Here is a 12,515-nt window from a genome sequence, read left to right as displayed (position 1 = left end):
GCAGAGGGTCAACATATAGGAGTTTCTCGAGTTGGGACATGCAACTGGTTGGCACCATTGAGCAGCATACTTTCAGTGAAGTCAACCCCCGCTTTAGCCTGACAGCTGGAAGTGAAGTGGAAGAGGGGAAACATCAAATCTCTTCTGTTACTACAGGTTCGCAGCAGCTGTGCTTGTATTTTGGGCTGAGACTATCCACAAATTGTCATTAAATCATTAACATCAATCAAAATTTATCAAGTGCATGCATTTATATAGTACCTTTTCGTCTACACAAAAACAAGCCACATCTAATTACTTAAACTGCAGTTTCAAAAACTGCAGAAATTTTAACAAACAAGATCCCTAAAACAACAAAAAATAAGTCACATTTATCTGCTTTCCATATATTAGTTAAGGAATAAAGAGTGTCTGGACATGATTCGAATTCCCTATTCTAACTGGACAGTGTCATGAGATAGTTTATGTTCATCTCAACACTGAATTTGTTTAACATGTCATTTTAAGGATGGCGTCTCTGACAATGCAGCATTGAGTCACCAATTGTAATGAACTCTCATCCTAAATTACAAAGTGGGATTAAGGTTGGCTGATTCAGAAAACGTGATTATTGCTGTGCTGTTCTATCCTTGGGGATTGAGTAATGCTGTTGAACACAGTAGAAGAACTTTTTTTTATTTGGCTAACATTGAATGCCAAAGTGAAAATATTTCATTTTATTTTTCATCAGTATTCCACACCTTAATAAATCCATATGAATTTAATCATTTCAATTTTGACAGAATACATCTAGATTCGAGGCAAGTAAAGCCTCTCAAAGTAGTTATCAGACATCTGGTTTAGTAAAATACCTAAATGATGCAGTCTACATATGCAATCTGTTGCTTCTAATTTACAAGCAAATAGGATATTGTCAAAAATGAAATCAGATCAAAAAATGTGATGATGTCACACAAGACTGAGATTATGAATTCTGTTCAATCCTGATCCTGCTGAAATACTGAATGCTATCAACAGATGGCTAACATTGGAGCAATTAAATAATACAAATATATCCCCCACAGCTTGTCTGCCAGTTAAACTGTAGCACAGTGACCCTTTGAGCCGCGTGAATGTGACTTAAACCGAAAGATGGGGGCGTGGAAAGGTGGAAGTTGGCCCAGAGTATATTTGTTTTTCATTGCTCAGATAGGATTTTGATGATACAGCAGCGCAAGAACAAATAAAGTTCACCTTACAAAGGTAGCAGCTTCCAAATGACAGCAAATCTGAGGACTTTTGAATTTATAGCTTTCCTGGTATAAATAGAGCACTCTGTGTTTCAGCTTGTAGGATTACAAGCTGAAACACTGTACGCTGTTGTACATAATTGTTCCATCAGGAGGTATGCCAGGGCTTGCTCAAAATTATTTATTTACATCAAAATTTTCATCCAATCTCCTTGACTTGTGTTCAAATTTTAGACACTGAAGGCTGGTCATTCACAACCAGCTAATGCGTAGTTATGAAAACAGCAGGACACAGCCATTGTTACGCTCTTGTAAAGTGCTTTCAGATGACTTCATCCAGATTGGATTTAAAGTGCAAGTCCAGGTCAAGTGATTCAGCAGAGAACTTGTTTCAATACATTTCATTGGCCACTTCATTTTCATATGGTGTCATGGCATCACATGTAGCCCATGTTACTTTTTGTCTCCCATCTTCTCTTCGCCTCAAATCTGGATTGTGTGAAAAGAAAATAAAACATTATATTGTTATTTCATATTTTCTATTTGTAGAATGGTTTGATGATTTGGCTCATGGTGGACTATCTGACATGGCAGGGATATTTCCGCACTTGGCATTGTTCATAACTGAGTAAACAAATCAATCTGCCCTGGGTCTCTGCATAATTATCATTATTAGGATAATAGTAGAAATGACAGAACATAGGATTAACCTAACTTCCAATTGCTCCTCTTCTTCTGCCCCTATGATACAGGATCATAATATATTAACATCTGTGGAAAGGTAGATTTTCAAGTAGAGGTAAATGGGTTTGATTTTATTTAGAAAAACAGGAGACTGGAAGAATACAGCATCTGAAGGAAAGGAGCAGTGAAGGTTTTGGGTATTATCCTTCTTCAGGACTGGATGTGAGGGTAGAGCAAGCTACAGATAAAGTGGGGGGAGCAATGGGTGAAGGCCGAATGATGGAGATAGGTGGACACTGGCGGTAGGTGTGACCTGGTTGGTCGACAGGAGGGATGGATCCTGTTGGTGGCTGTAACAGAGGGTCAGAAGGTGAAATGGAAGGGAGAAGGTAGGGCTCGAAGGGGAGGTGGGGGATGGGTGGGAAGGTTATTTGAAATTTCAGAACTCAATGTTCAGTCCTCTGTGCTAGAGGGTGCCCAGGCAGAAGATGGTCATGTCGGAGGGGCAGTGGGGAAGGGAATTGAAATGGGCGGTGACTGGGAGGTTAAGTTGGTCGCTATGGGCCAGGCAGAATTGCTTGGGGCAAGAGTCACCTAGTCTATGTTTGGTATCACTGATGTAGAGACGACCACATTGGGAATCCTGGATGCAATAGACTATATCGGGGGAGATGCAGGTGAAGCTCTGTCTCACTTGGAAGGACTGTTTAGGGCCTTGGATGGAGGTGAGGGACGTGGTGTGTGGGCATGTGTTGCATCTTTTGTGGTTATAAGGGAAGGTACCAGGAATGGGTTGGAGTGGTTGGTGGGGAGTGTGGCGTGAACTAAGGAGTAGCGAAGGGGTTGGTCTTTGCGGAAGGCAGAGAGGGGTGGGAAGAGAAAGATGTTCCAGAGAGTGGGGTCTAATTGGAGTTGGTGGATGTGTGTGAGGATGATACGTTGACGTGGAGGCTGGTGGGATGGAAAGTGAGGACAAGGGGGACTCTATATTTATCATGTTTTGGAGGCATGGTGGTTGAGAGCCATGGAGCTGGGAATGGAGGAGGAATGGCGGAGGTCTGTCTGGATGACAAAGTCGGGGGGAAAGCAGTGTTATTTGAAAGAAGTGGACATCCGAGATGCTTTGGAGAGGAACGTCTCCTCATCAGAGCAGATGCGATTGAGACAGAGGAATTGAGAAAATGGGATGGAGTTTTTGCAGGATAGTGTAAAGAGGTGTGGTCTAGGCAGCTATGGGAGTCTGCGTGTTTATAATAAATATCAGTCCATAAACTGTAGCCAGGGGAAAGTTTTTATTTAACAGTCAGTAAGTAATTTTGATACAATGAGTTCAAGCATCATTTCAAAGAATAAATGCCAGTTAAAGAAATGAGGAGTTAAAAGCGGAAAATCTTCAATGAGTTTGTGTGTCTGTAAAATATATTGCTGGTAAAATGTTAACATTTTCTCTTGCCTGCTAATGGAAAGATCTTTCTAAATTACCATATTATCTTTGCGTTTTTCTTCTGTATAATGAAATGGTGTCTTGTTAGAAAGAACATTGTCAGCCTTGTGTGAATAAGTTCAGTGACTGACCATCACGGTAATGAAGCTGCAAAACTAAAACCTATAATCTACCAGGGCAGGTTTCACTTCAGATCTATCTTGCCTAGTATTATCATCCGTCAGGATCAAACATTTTCTTGCAAAAAATTTAAGATCTCTGCTTAGCAAAGCAACGTCAGTTAACATTTCGAAGGCCTCATTTGGGAATGATTGTAACACATCATCTCACCATCAGTGGCACTGCATGTTAGGCACAGCAATATGTTACACCAGCATACAATGGATGTTCATGTGCAATTGAAAATTTAATCAAGTTGTGTTTTAGTATCATGATCAATATGTTTTATGGAAATGTATTAATAGCGTTACAAATTGGGTTTACATTGGAATTAATACTGCCATCGATCTTGTTGCAGTTCCACTGATTCCATGCCCATGATGTTCAACTGTTAGAATGTCACACTTCAATGTTTTGACCAGCATCAAACAGTACTATTTCCTTGACTTGCAGTTAACAACACGGTAATAGTGCAAATCAGAAGGAAGTAGTTTCACTGTGAATCATGTGTCAGGAGTTGGCAGAAATTCTTGATGGGAACAGCTTCAGTAGAGATAGGGTTTGCAAAATTGATGATTAAAGAGGTGGCTAGCTCAGCCACGAATTAATTAAAAACACAATTGGTACACTCACGGACAAAAAAAAAATACCCAGGAACTGTAGTTTTCTCACCTATCTGCTGCCTACAGGGTGTATAGGGAATTTTCAAACATGTTGAATGGCTGACTACCGAGCTGACAATTAACCAAACTCATAACATTTTATTAAGCAAATGATAACATTAGTCTTCACAGGGATTTGAATCTGTTCCAAGTGATGCACTAAGTAAACATCTTAAGGGGGTTACCAAAATTTGTTAAAACAAAAGCAATCAATAAGACATATCATTTAAGTACTGAAATAACTTTGATTTATCTAATTCTAAAACAAATCAAATATTTGCCACATTATTAGATTTGACTCAAATGTTTCTGTTAAAATAACAGCTCAGCTAATGGTGATTGCTGCTAGTTGTATGCTGTTATTATTTGGAAGTGCTGTCTGAGGAGCTTTGGGGAGTTACTGCTGTGCAACATGTAGGTGATACACACTGTTGCCACAATATGCTGGTGATGAAGGGAGTGAATTTTTGAAGGTGATGAATGGAGTGCCAATCAATCTTGGTCTTGGACATTGTCAACCTTCTTGAGTGTTGTTAAGACCTGCACTCATCTAGGAGGGGGGTTCTGATGTAAGGAGTGAGACTTATATATCTCTTAATATCATTTATTTCAGAGTTTGAACTAGCAACATGTAGTCTGTGTGTGTTGGGGGGGGGGGGGGTGGGTTTGGTTTGATTAACCTTCCCCTATTTCTGTAGCCATGCTTTTTTAAAAACCAGTATGACAGACGGAGTTCTGGGGTGATAGTGGTGATTTACATGCATTGGCAGGAGTTTATGAACAGACAGAATAAACATTAACGAGCATTAGCTTGCCTTCAGATTCATAGTATCAGGATTTCTTTTTGATTACAGAGAAAATCTAAAACTTGTAAAACTTCTGTTTTTAGTTCACAGAAATTAGATTTATGAAACAGCTTGTCCTAGAGAATGGACTTTGTTAGGAAGTAGGTTATCACAGTATAAGGATTATAGTTTGAAGTTTTCAGTATCTCAAAAGCATACCTTCATCTTATTGTCATGCTGTCAATAACTGACATGCTTTGAGATACAGTTCACTGGGCAGTACCTCATCCAATTGCTCGTGAATCATATAAAAGCCTTGACAACAAGAGGAAACATAAGACTTTGGAACTGGATTAGGTCACTTGGTCCATTGAGCCTGCACCCCATAAGATCAGTTGTGATCTAGTTGTGGTCTCAGGTCCACTTTCCTGTCTGTCCCCTATAAAACTTATTCCATTGTTGATCAAAAATCTATCCAACAATACTCCGAATACATTTAATGACACAACATTCACCACTTTCTGGTGAAGAGAAATCCACGGACTAAGAATGCTAAAAGAGAACAAAAATGTTCTCTTCGTTCTCTGACTTAAAATGAGGGTCTCTTATCTTAAACTGTATCTCCTAGTTCTAGCCAACCCTACGAGAAGAAATATAATTGCAGTATTCATCCAATCAAGTATCATCAGAATCTTGCTTGTTTTAATAAGATCACCTCTCATTCTTCCAAACTCCTCCTGCTGGGTACAAATCCAGCCAGTTAAACCTTTTCCTCATAGAATTACCACCTCAAACCTCAAACTGAGCGAACCTTCTTTGAAATGCTTCTAATGTAATTCTATTCTTTTTCAAATTAGGCGATGAAAAGTATACTCCGGTAAAACATTTCTCCTTTTATGTTCCATTACCCTTTCTAATAAACACCAGAATTTCCTCTGTCATCCTGATTACTTGCTGTACCTGCAAACTAACATTTTCTGATTTAAGTGTCAACACATGCAGATCACTCTGCACTTCAGAGCTCTTATCTCTCATCATTTAAATAACATTGTTTTTCTATTCTTCTTGCTAAAGTTGATAAGTCCATATTTTCTAGTTATATTCTTGAATTCAGAATGCAAGGTATATAGTCCTATATGTCTGTAATGCAATCCATTGTCGAAGTGTTTGATGATGAAGGCCTGGTATAGAGCATTGAAATGGCAACTGTATGGCAAATTACAATTCTTTGATTTTCTTTTCTAATTTAGCTCCTGTGTCTGCCTATCAGTGTGAATGGGGGTTTGTGATCATAGAAGAATGGGCTAAGATCATACATATTAACTGTATTGCCCTTTCAAAGAAAAATGTTCTGCTAAAGCTTATATTATTAATAATAAATTGTTTTTCTTAAGTTATAAAACTGGTGTCCAAGATCAACTATTCGTAAATCTGGTTAGCAATAACTGAGCAATTTGAGGGTCATTGAATGTTTCCATTTCACTGTGTTGTGAACCCAGTGATAGTGAGGATGATTTGGTTTGGCGTGTCATATCAATATATTGGCACTGGAGGTTGTTCAAAGGAGATTCACTAGGCTGATTTTTGGGATGAAGGGGTTGACTTATCAAAATCAGTGAAACAGATTAGGCCTTTATTTACTACAATTTAGAAAAATGACAGGTAATCTTATTGAAACATCCATCATTCTGAGAAGCTTGGCAGGGTAGACGTTGTGATAAATTTTCACTAGTGGCAGAGATCTTAAACTAGAATCAGAAACTAGAAACTATTTACATCCTTGCTCAGGTTAAAACTGAAATGTCAACTTTCCTGCTCCTCTGATGCTGCCTGACCTGCTATGTTACTCCAGCACCACACTGTATTGACTCTGACCCCAGCATCTGCAGTTTCTGTTATCTCCGAGTGACTGAAAACCCTACTGCAAAGCCTCTTCCAAGGATACCCACCTTGAAGAAATTGTCCTCCTCCATCTGATAGGAACTCAGTGGAACTGTCTCCCACTGCAACTCACTGGTGATCTTCTCTGCCCCGAAACACTGCAACCACATACTGAAACAAACCTGTTACTACAGCCACATTTTCTTCCTCAATAACTACCCCTGTAGCTGACTCATACCCCATTGTTTAGAGTCTATGTTCAGACCATCCCAATTTGGACCAAACCGCGACAACCAGAGCCTCCAGAAATGGTTTTCTCTGCTGATCCTTAGCTCTACGCTCACAGCCAATGCCTAGCATCTTCTCTCACTACAGTCAACCCTAGCCCAGCTCAGAGCCTCTCTTTCCTAGGTCTGCAAAGGACCTCTACCGTTTTTCATTCTACAGTGCATCCACACCCTCAACCAACACTTTTCCTATGCCCAATCGGATATCAAGGATCGTAAGTACACCAAACTTGCTCATGCAACCTCCAAACACACGCCTCCTCCACTACCCTAAACCCCAACCCTATTCACAACCTCATCCTTAATTCATCTGGTGCCATTGACTGCATGGTTGCCTCGGCCACTCCTGCTGATGCTGCTGATGTCACTTCCTCTGATGTTGCTGACCACACCTCTTCCATCAATACCACCACGTCACTTCTAATAGCGCTGACCACATCACTACTTTCGCTTCTGCCCACATGACCGTTTCCACAGACCCACTCCTGAGACAGTCTCCACCTCACTCCCAGCTCCAGCTTTACACCTAGCCCCGGCCCCAAGCCCTGCCGGGTATTCACTATCACCCCTGACCTCCCCTTCACTGAAGACGAACTGTCAGTCCTCAGCAAAGGACTCACATTCATTCCCCTGCGCCCACACATTAACGAAATAAGAGTCCTGATGAAGGGTGTAAACCTAAAATGTCGACATTCCTATTCTTCTGATGCTGCCTGACCTGCTGTGTTTCTCGAGCTCCACATTGCACAGACTCTGGCTCCAGCATCTGTGTTCTTACTATTTCTCAGTCATGATCTTGTTGAATGACAGGGTACGGATGGGGGCTGAATGACTTACTCCTGCCCCTATTTTTTATGTTCTTACAAATCAAGGAGTTCTGGGAAAATTAAAGCCAATGCATCAGCTATCTCATGAGCCACTTTGTTTAAAACCCTAGGATGATATCCATTAGGACCTGGGCAACTGTCAACCCACAGCACTATCAATTTACTCAGCACTACATATTTGGAGATTGTGATTTTCCAGAGTTTCATCCTCTCTTCCATTTCCTGATTTATTGCTGCTTCTGGGCTGTTATTTGGATCCAGTATAGTGAAGACTAAATGCAAAATACATGATCAAATCACATGTTAGTTTCTTATTTTCCATTCTATTAGACCAAAAATCACTTTGTTAACTCTAAGTATTTATCAAAACATTTGCTTCTCTTTATATTTCTGATGAGCTTTTTCTCATTCTCTAATTTATTCCTCTTTATTAATTTTGTGGGGTTTTTTTAGCATTCTGTCCAATTTTCTGTCCTGCAATCCAGTTTTCTGTGCCTCCACAATACATACACTTCAGCTGATCAGGAAGGAGGAGATTAAAGTTTTATTTAATTGATCCAAGAGACTGACATATCAAACAACCAACAATCTTTGGCTGACAAAGGCAACTCTAACAAATGGAAAATGCAGACAGACACTACAATTGACTAGCTGGACAGAAGGTGTGTCAAATTTAGGTACTGATTTATCAGTGAAACTTCAAAGTTAAATGTAATTATATAGTCATGTAATAGATTGAAAATCCTCAAAGTAAACTTTTCCCCTTAAGCTTGTGTATAAATGGTGATTTTATGTCAAAAAGTAACTTATGACAAAACCAGTTCTGTGAAATATTCTATCGCATCGAATCCTGTAAACCTAACTAATCCTGCAACAGATCGAGGAGATTTCCATAGAGAGATGACGGAGGAAAAGGAATAGCTTGAAGCAAAGCTGATTTCAGTTCCTAATAGGTGACATCAGAAGTGTTAAATAACAATACTTTCTGAAGTACAGCAAGTGCTGCCCACTTCTGCTGTCTCCTGCTCCTTCCAAAATATTCTGAGGTGTGCTGCTCATTTGCTCAAATTCAAAAACAGGTCAGGATACATGAAAGATGCTGGGAGCTGAACTCCGGTTTTGCTTGCTTCTGGTCATATATAAAAACACATGCTTCAAACCACATAAAAATTGCACATCTTACAAATGAATGCTGTATATTTGATCTTCTGACAGGATGATGGTCTGAAGCAGCTACCACTTTTTCTAAACTGTCTGGTGCAGTCCATTAATCCAAACTCACATTTAAACTCAAATGCCAACTGAAAATAATACTTAAAGGTAACCAATGACAGATGAAACATTCCTGTTGTATTGATTATTGTGCAAATTCAACAGAAAGTGTTTGAAGTTAATTGGTAAAGAATGACTCACCCCCAAGCAAGTTGCTTCTTCTTTTGGGCCTGCTGAGAAGCTTCAGTCTCTTGTTTGACTTTTGCAAAATCACGACATTTGATGGCCTTGGCAATTTTCACACCCAGCTATTGAAAGATCAAAGAGAATGAGAAAAGCTAAACACAAAAAGACATATAAAAAATAAAATTAACTCCAAAATTTCATTTGCTTTCAGGTTTTCTCATGGGTACATGGCCAACGGGTAAAATTTTATCTTGGGGTAAGAAACAGACTGTTTACCAAAGGGCTGTCTGCCCTTTGGTAAACAGTCAATCATGGTGAGTTACACAGGAATTTCTCATTAATTGGTCTGGAGGCAGGTTCCATGCTCAATTAAGCATGGTCAATGGAGTCTCAAAGCTCTGCTCAATCAGAGGCCATTCAACTCCAAAGGAGCAGGAGACAATGCAGGCAAAGCAAGGGAGAAAGGCGTGGCAAGATGAAGATGATTTAACTCCAACTTTTTCAAACCTAAATTTAAAAATCGCCTCTGCAGCCAGCTGACCACAATGGGGTGGGTGTGTTAGAATTTCTGCATCAACGAAGGCCTTCTAGCCTACCTCCAGGTACCTACACTGGTCTGTCTTTCCCACCTGCATGAACCCGAATGCCACCTTGAAAATCCTGCTGCTGCAAACATAATCAGAGGTAAAGTGTAGTGGCGGAACTGGCAGATTGGCCAGTGCCTCTACTCCCTTCCCCACGGAAGCTACAGGTTCAGCCCTACAGGCTCATCCACTTTCAAACTGATCCAAAAACAGTTCCAACAAACATTATTTTTCTTGTTCACTTCTCTGCATAGTAAAGCTTCAACTTATTCCTGCAGTTTTCACAATAATCCTTAATGCAAAATGAGATTACAGAATATGGTTAATCCAAAACTGAAAGAAATTCATACTAATATACAAATTGTACACAAAACCGTAATAGAATGACATTACAGCTGGAGGCATAATACACCAAACATTTAACTGCAAGATCCTGCAACTGTCTGTGCCAAACAATATTTTCCTTTTGCGGTACCTTTAGGGGAAGGGTGATGAAGAAAGCCACAATAAGTTGAAAGCTATGAGTGCAACTGTGAAACTATTTCTTTAAACCACGATGCAGAACAAGATCTGTTACAGTCAGTTCATGTGAATGGCCTGCAGTCTTACATTATAATGGATTATGCCTCAGCCCTCGATGCAGTTATACTCCACAATTATTTCATACTATTTACTCTTCCTGACCATAGCACAGTACTTTCCACATTTCTTAATTGATATTGTTCAAAAATAAACTACTGTGGCTGCAGGTATTATTCAAAATAGTATGCGTTTTGTTTTTTTTTATTTATCATAAGCTGTTTTCTTTTGTTCTTGCGTTGTGGATGTCCTGGCAAGTTGCATCTATAAAACAAATAATATTTGTAAACTAAGCTATTATCTCAAATTAGCTTAAGGAGATAACTGTGGGGTGGCATTGATTGTGAAGGTGGTGTCAATCATACAAACTGCTTTCTCCTGGATGTTGTTGTGCTGCTCGAGTATTGTTAGAGCTGCAATGGTCCAGGCAAGTGGAAAATATTACATCATTCTTTCAACTTGCACCTTGTAAATGGCAAAATGATTGAGAGTCAAGAACAGAGTTACACACTGCAGAATTTCCAGTTTTTGACTTGTTCTTGCAGTCACAGTACGTATATGACACACCCAATCCTGTGTCAGGTGAATATTAACCCCCAGGATGTTGATAGTAGTGATCTTAATGATGGTAATGCTATGTCAGTAAGTATTTGGTTAGTTTCTTTCTGATTTCCTGGCACTTGTGTGTGCCATGAATGTTACTTCCTACTTAACAGCATAAGCTTGAATGTTGGCAAGATCTTGCTGCATATAAATATGGACTGCTTCAATAGCTGAGGAGTTGTAAATGATACAGAACAAATGCGCAATCATCACTGAACATCCCCACTTATGGTCATATAATGGAGAGGTCATTGATGAAGCAACTAGTGGTCATTTGAACTATGACACTACCCTGAAGAACTCCTGCAGCAATATCTTGGGGCTATCATTCTCTGAACCTCTTAACTCTTCGATTATATAATCTCTTTGGTCTTCTATCTGTCACTATCTTTTCCTTATGTTCTTTTTTTCCTCCTGTCCCTCCTTTCACAGGCTTAAAACCTGCACCATTTTGCAAATTTTCTGAGCTCTAGTGAAAGGGCACTGACCTGAAATGTTAACTGTCTCTCTTTCCAAAGATGCTGGCATTGCCCGAATTTTCTGATTTTATTCCGATACTGTGTTTATGCATACTCTGTTTAATTATTTACAATCACCCATTTTTAAAAATATTTTAATCCTTATCTCATCTTAGTCTTCAGGTCATGCACAGTACTCAAGGCATGTGAGACGATCCTCTCTTTCTTCTTGTAGCACTTTTTAGCTTGTTGCTACGAGTGAGAGATTAGCCTGGGGTAATTCTGTAAAAAGTAATTTCTGAAGGAAGGTATCCTGCATCTTTCCTTGGCATCTGACTCTGAAAACTTGGTTTGTAAGAAGTAATTTCAGGTAAAAACATGTTTACACAACCCACAGTAATAATGATGGTGTTATGGAATTGCCACCCCCACCCAACCTCTGTAGTCTGCGCCAGCTTTACAACTCCTCCAGAACTTTCTGTTTCTCCGATTATGAACTATTGTGCATCCTCCCTCCCTTTTAGAGAATCAGAGGATGCTTACAACTCAGAAGGAGGCCATTCTGTTTGTTATATTCATACTGGTTCTCTGAAACAGCAATTCACCCCATCCTGCCCCTGCCTCTTCCTTGTAGCACTGCAAATTTCTTTGCTTCAGACAACTATCCTCTTCTGAAGACGTTCCACTCCCACTGGACCCTCAGGCAGGGCATGTCATTTTCTAACAATGTGCTGCGTAAAAATGCATGGCACCATTGATACCAATCATCTTAAACTGATGTCATCTGGTTCTTGATCACTGCATCAACAGGAACAGTTTCATCCTATTCATTCTGCAGTGTGACCTTGGAGTACATTATATATATCCTTTTAATGCAACAGGAGAAGTGGATAGAATGGTTAAGAAGGCATGTGGCGTACTTGCCTTTATTAGTT

At 39.7% G+C, this 12,515-nt stretch overlaps 1 protein-coding gene across 1 annotated transcript in view; it reads right to left on the bottom strand.

Annotated features, from left to right (window-relative positions):
* Positions 1-701: 701 nt before the first annotated feature.
* fam204a (family with sequence similarity 204 member A) overlaps positions 702-12,515 on the bottom strand; it is a 209,957-nt gene continuing 198,143 nt past the window's right edge. The window contains exons 8-9 of the mRNA XM_048550968.2: positions 9,372-9,478; positions 702-1,718 (exon numbers count right to left, since the gene is read on the bottom strand). Coding sequence (XP_048406925.1) covers positions 1,667-1,718; positions 9,372-9,478 — 159 coding nt within the window. The 3' untranslated portion in view covers positions 702-1,666. The remainder of the gene's footprint in view (positions 1,719-9,371; positions 9,479-12,515) is intronic.

This window comes from Stegostoma tigrinum, chromosome 20 (assembly GCF_030684315.1).
Source record: "Stegostoma tigrinum isolate sSteTig4 chromosome 20, sSteTig4.hap1, whole genome shotgun sequence".
In the NCBI taxonomy this organism is placed as follows: Eukaryota; Metazoa; Chordata; class Chondrichthyes; order Orectolobiformes; family Stegostomatidae; genus Stegostoma; species Stegostoma tigrinum.
Note: the sequence above shows the minus strand (reverse complement) of the source record. Positions and strands in the feature narration are given on the sequence as shown.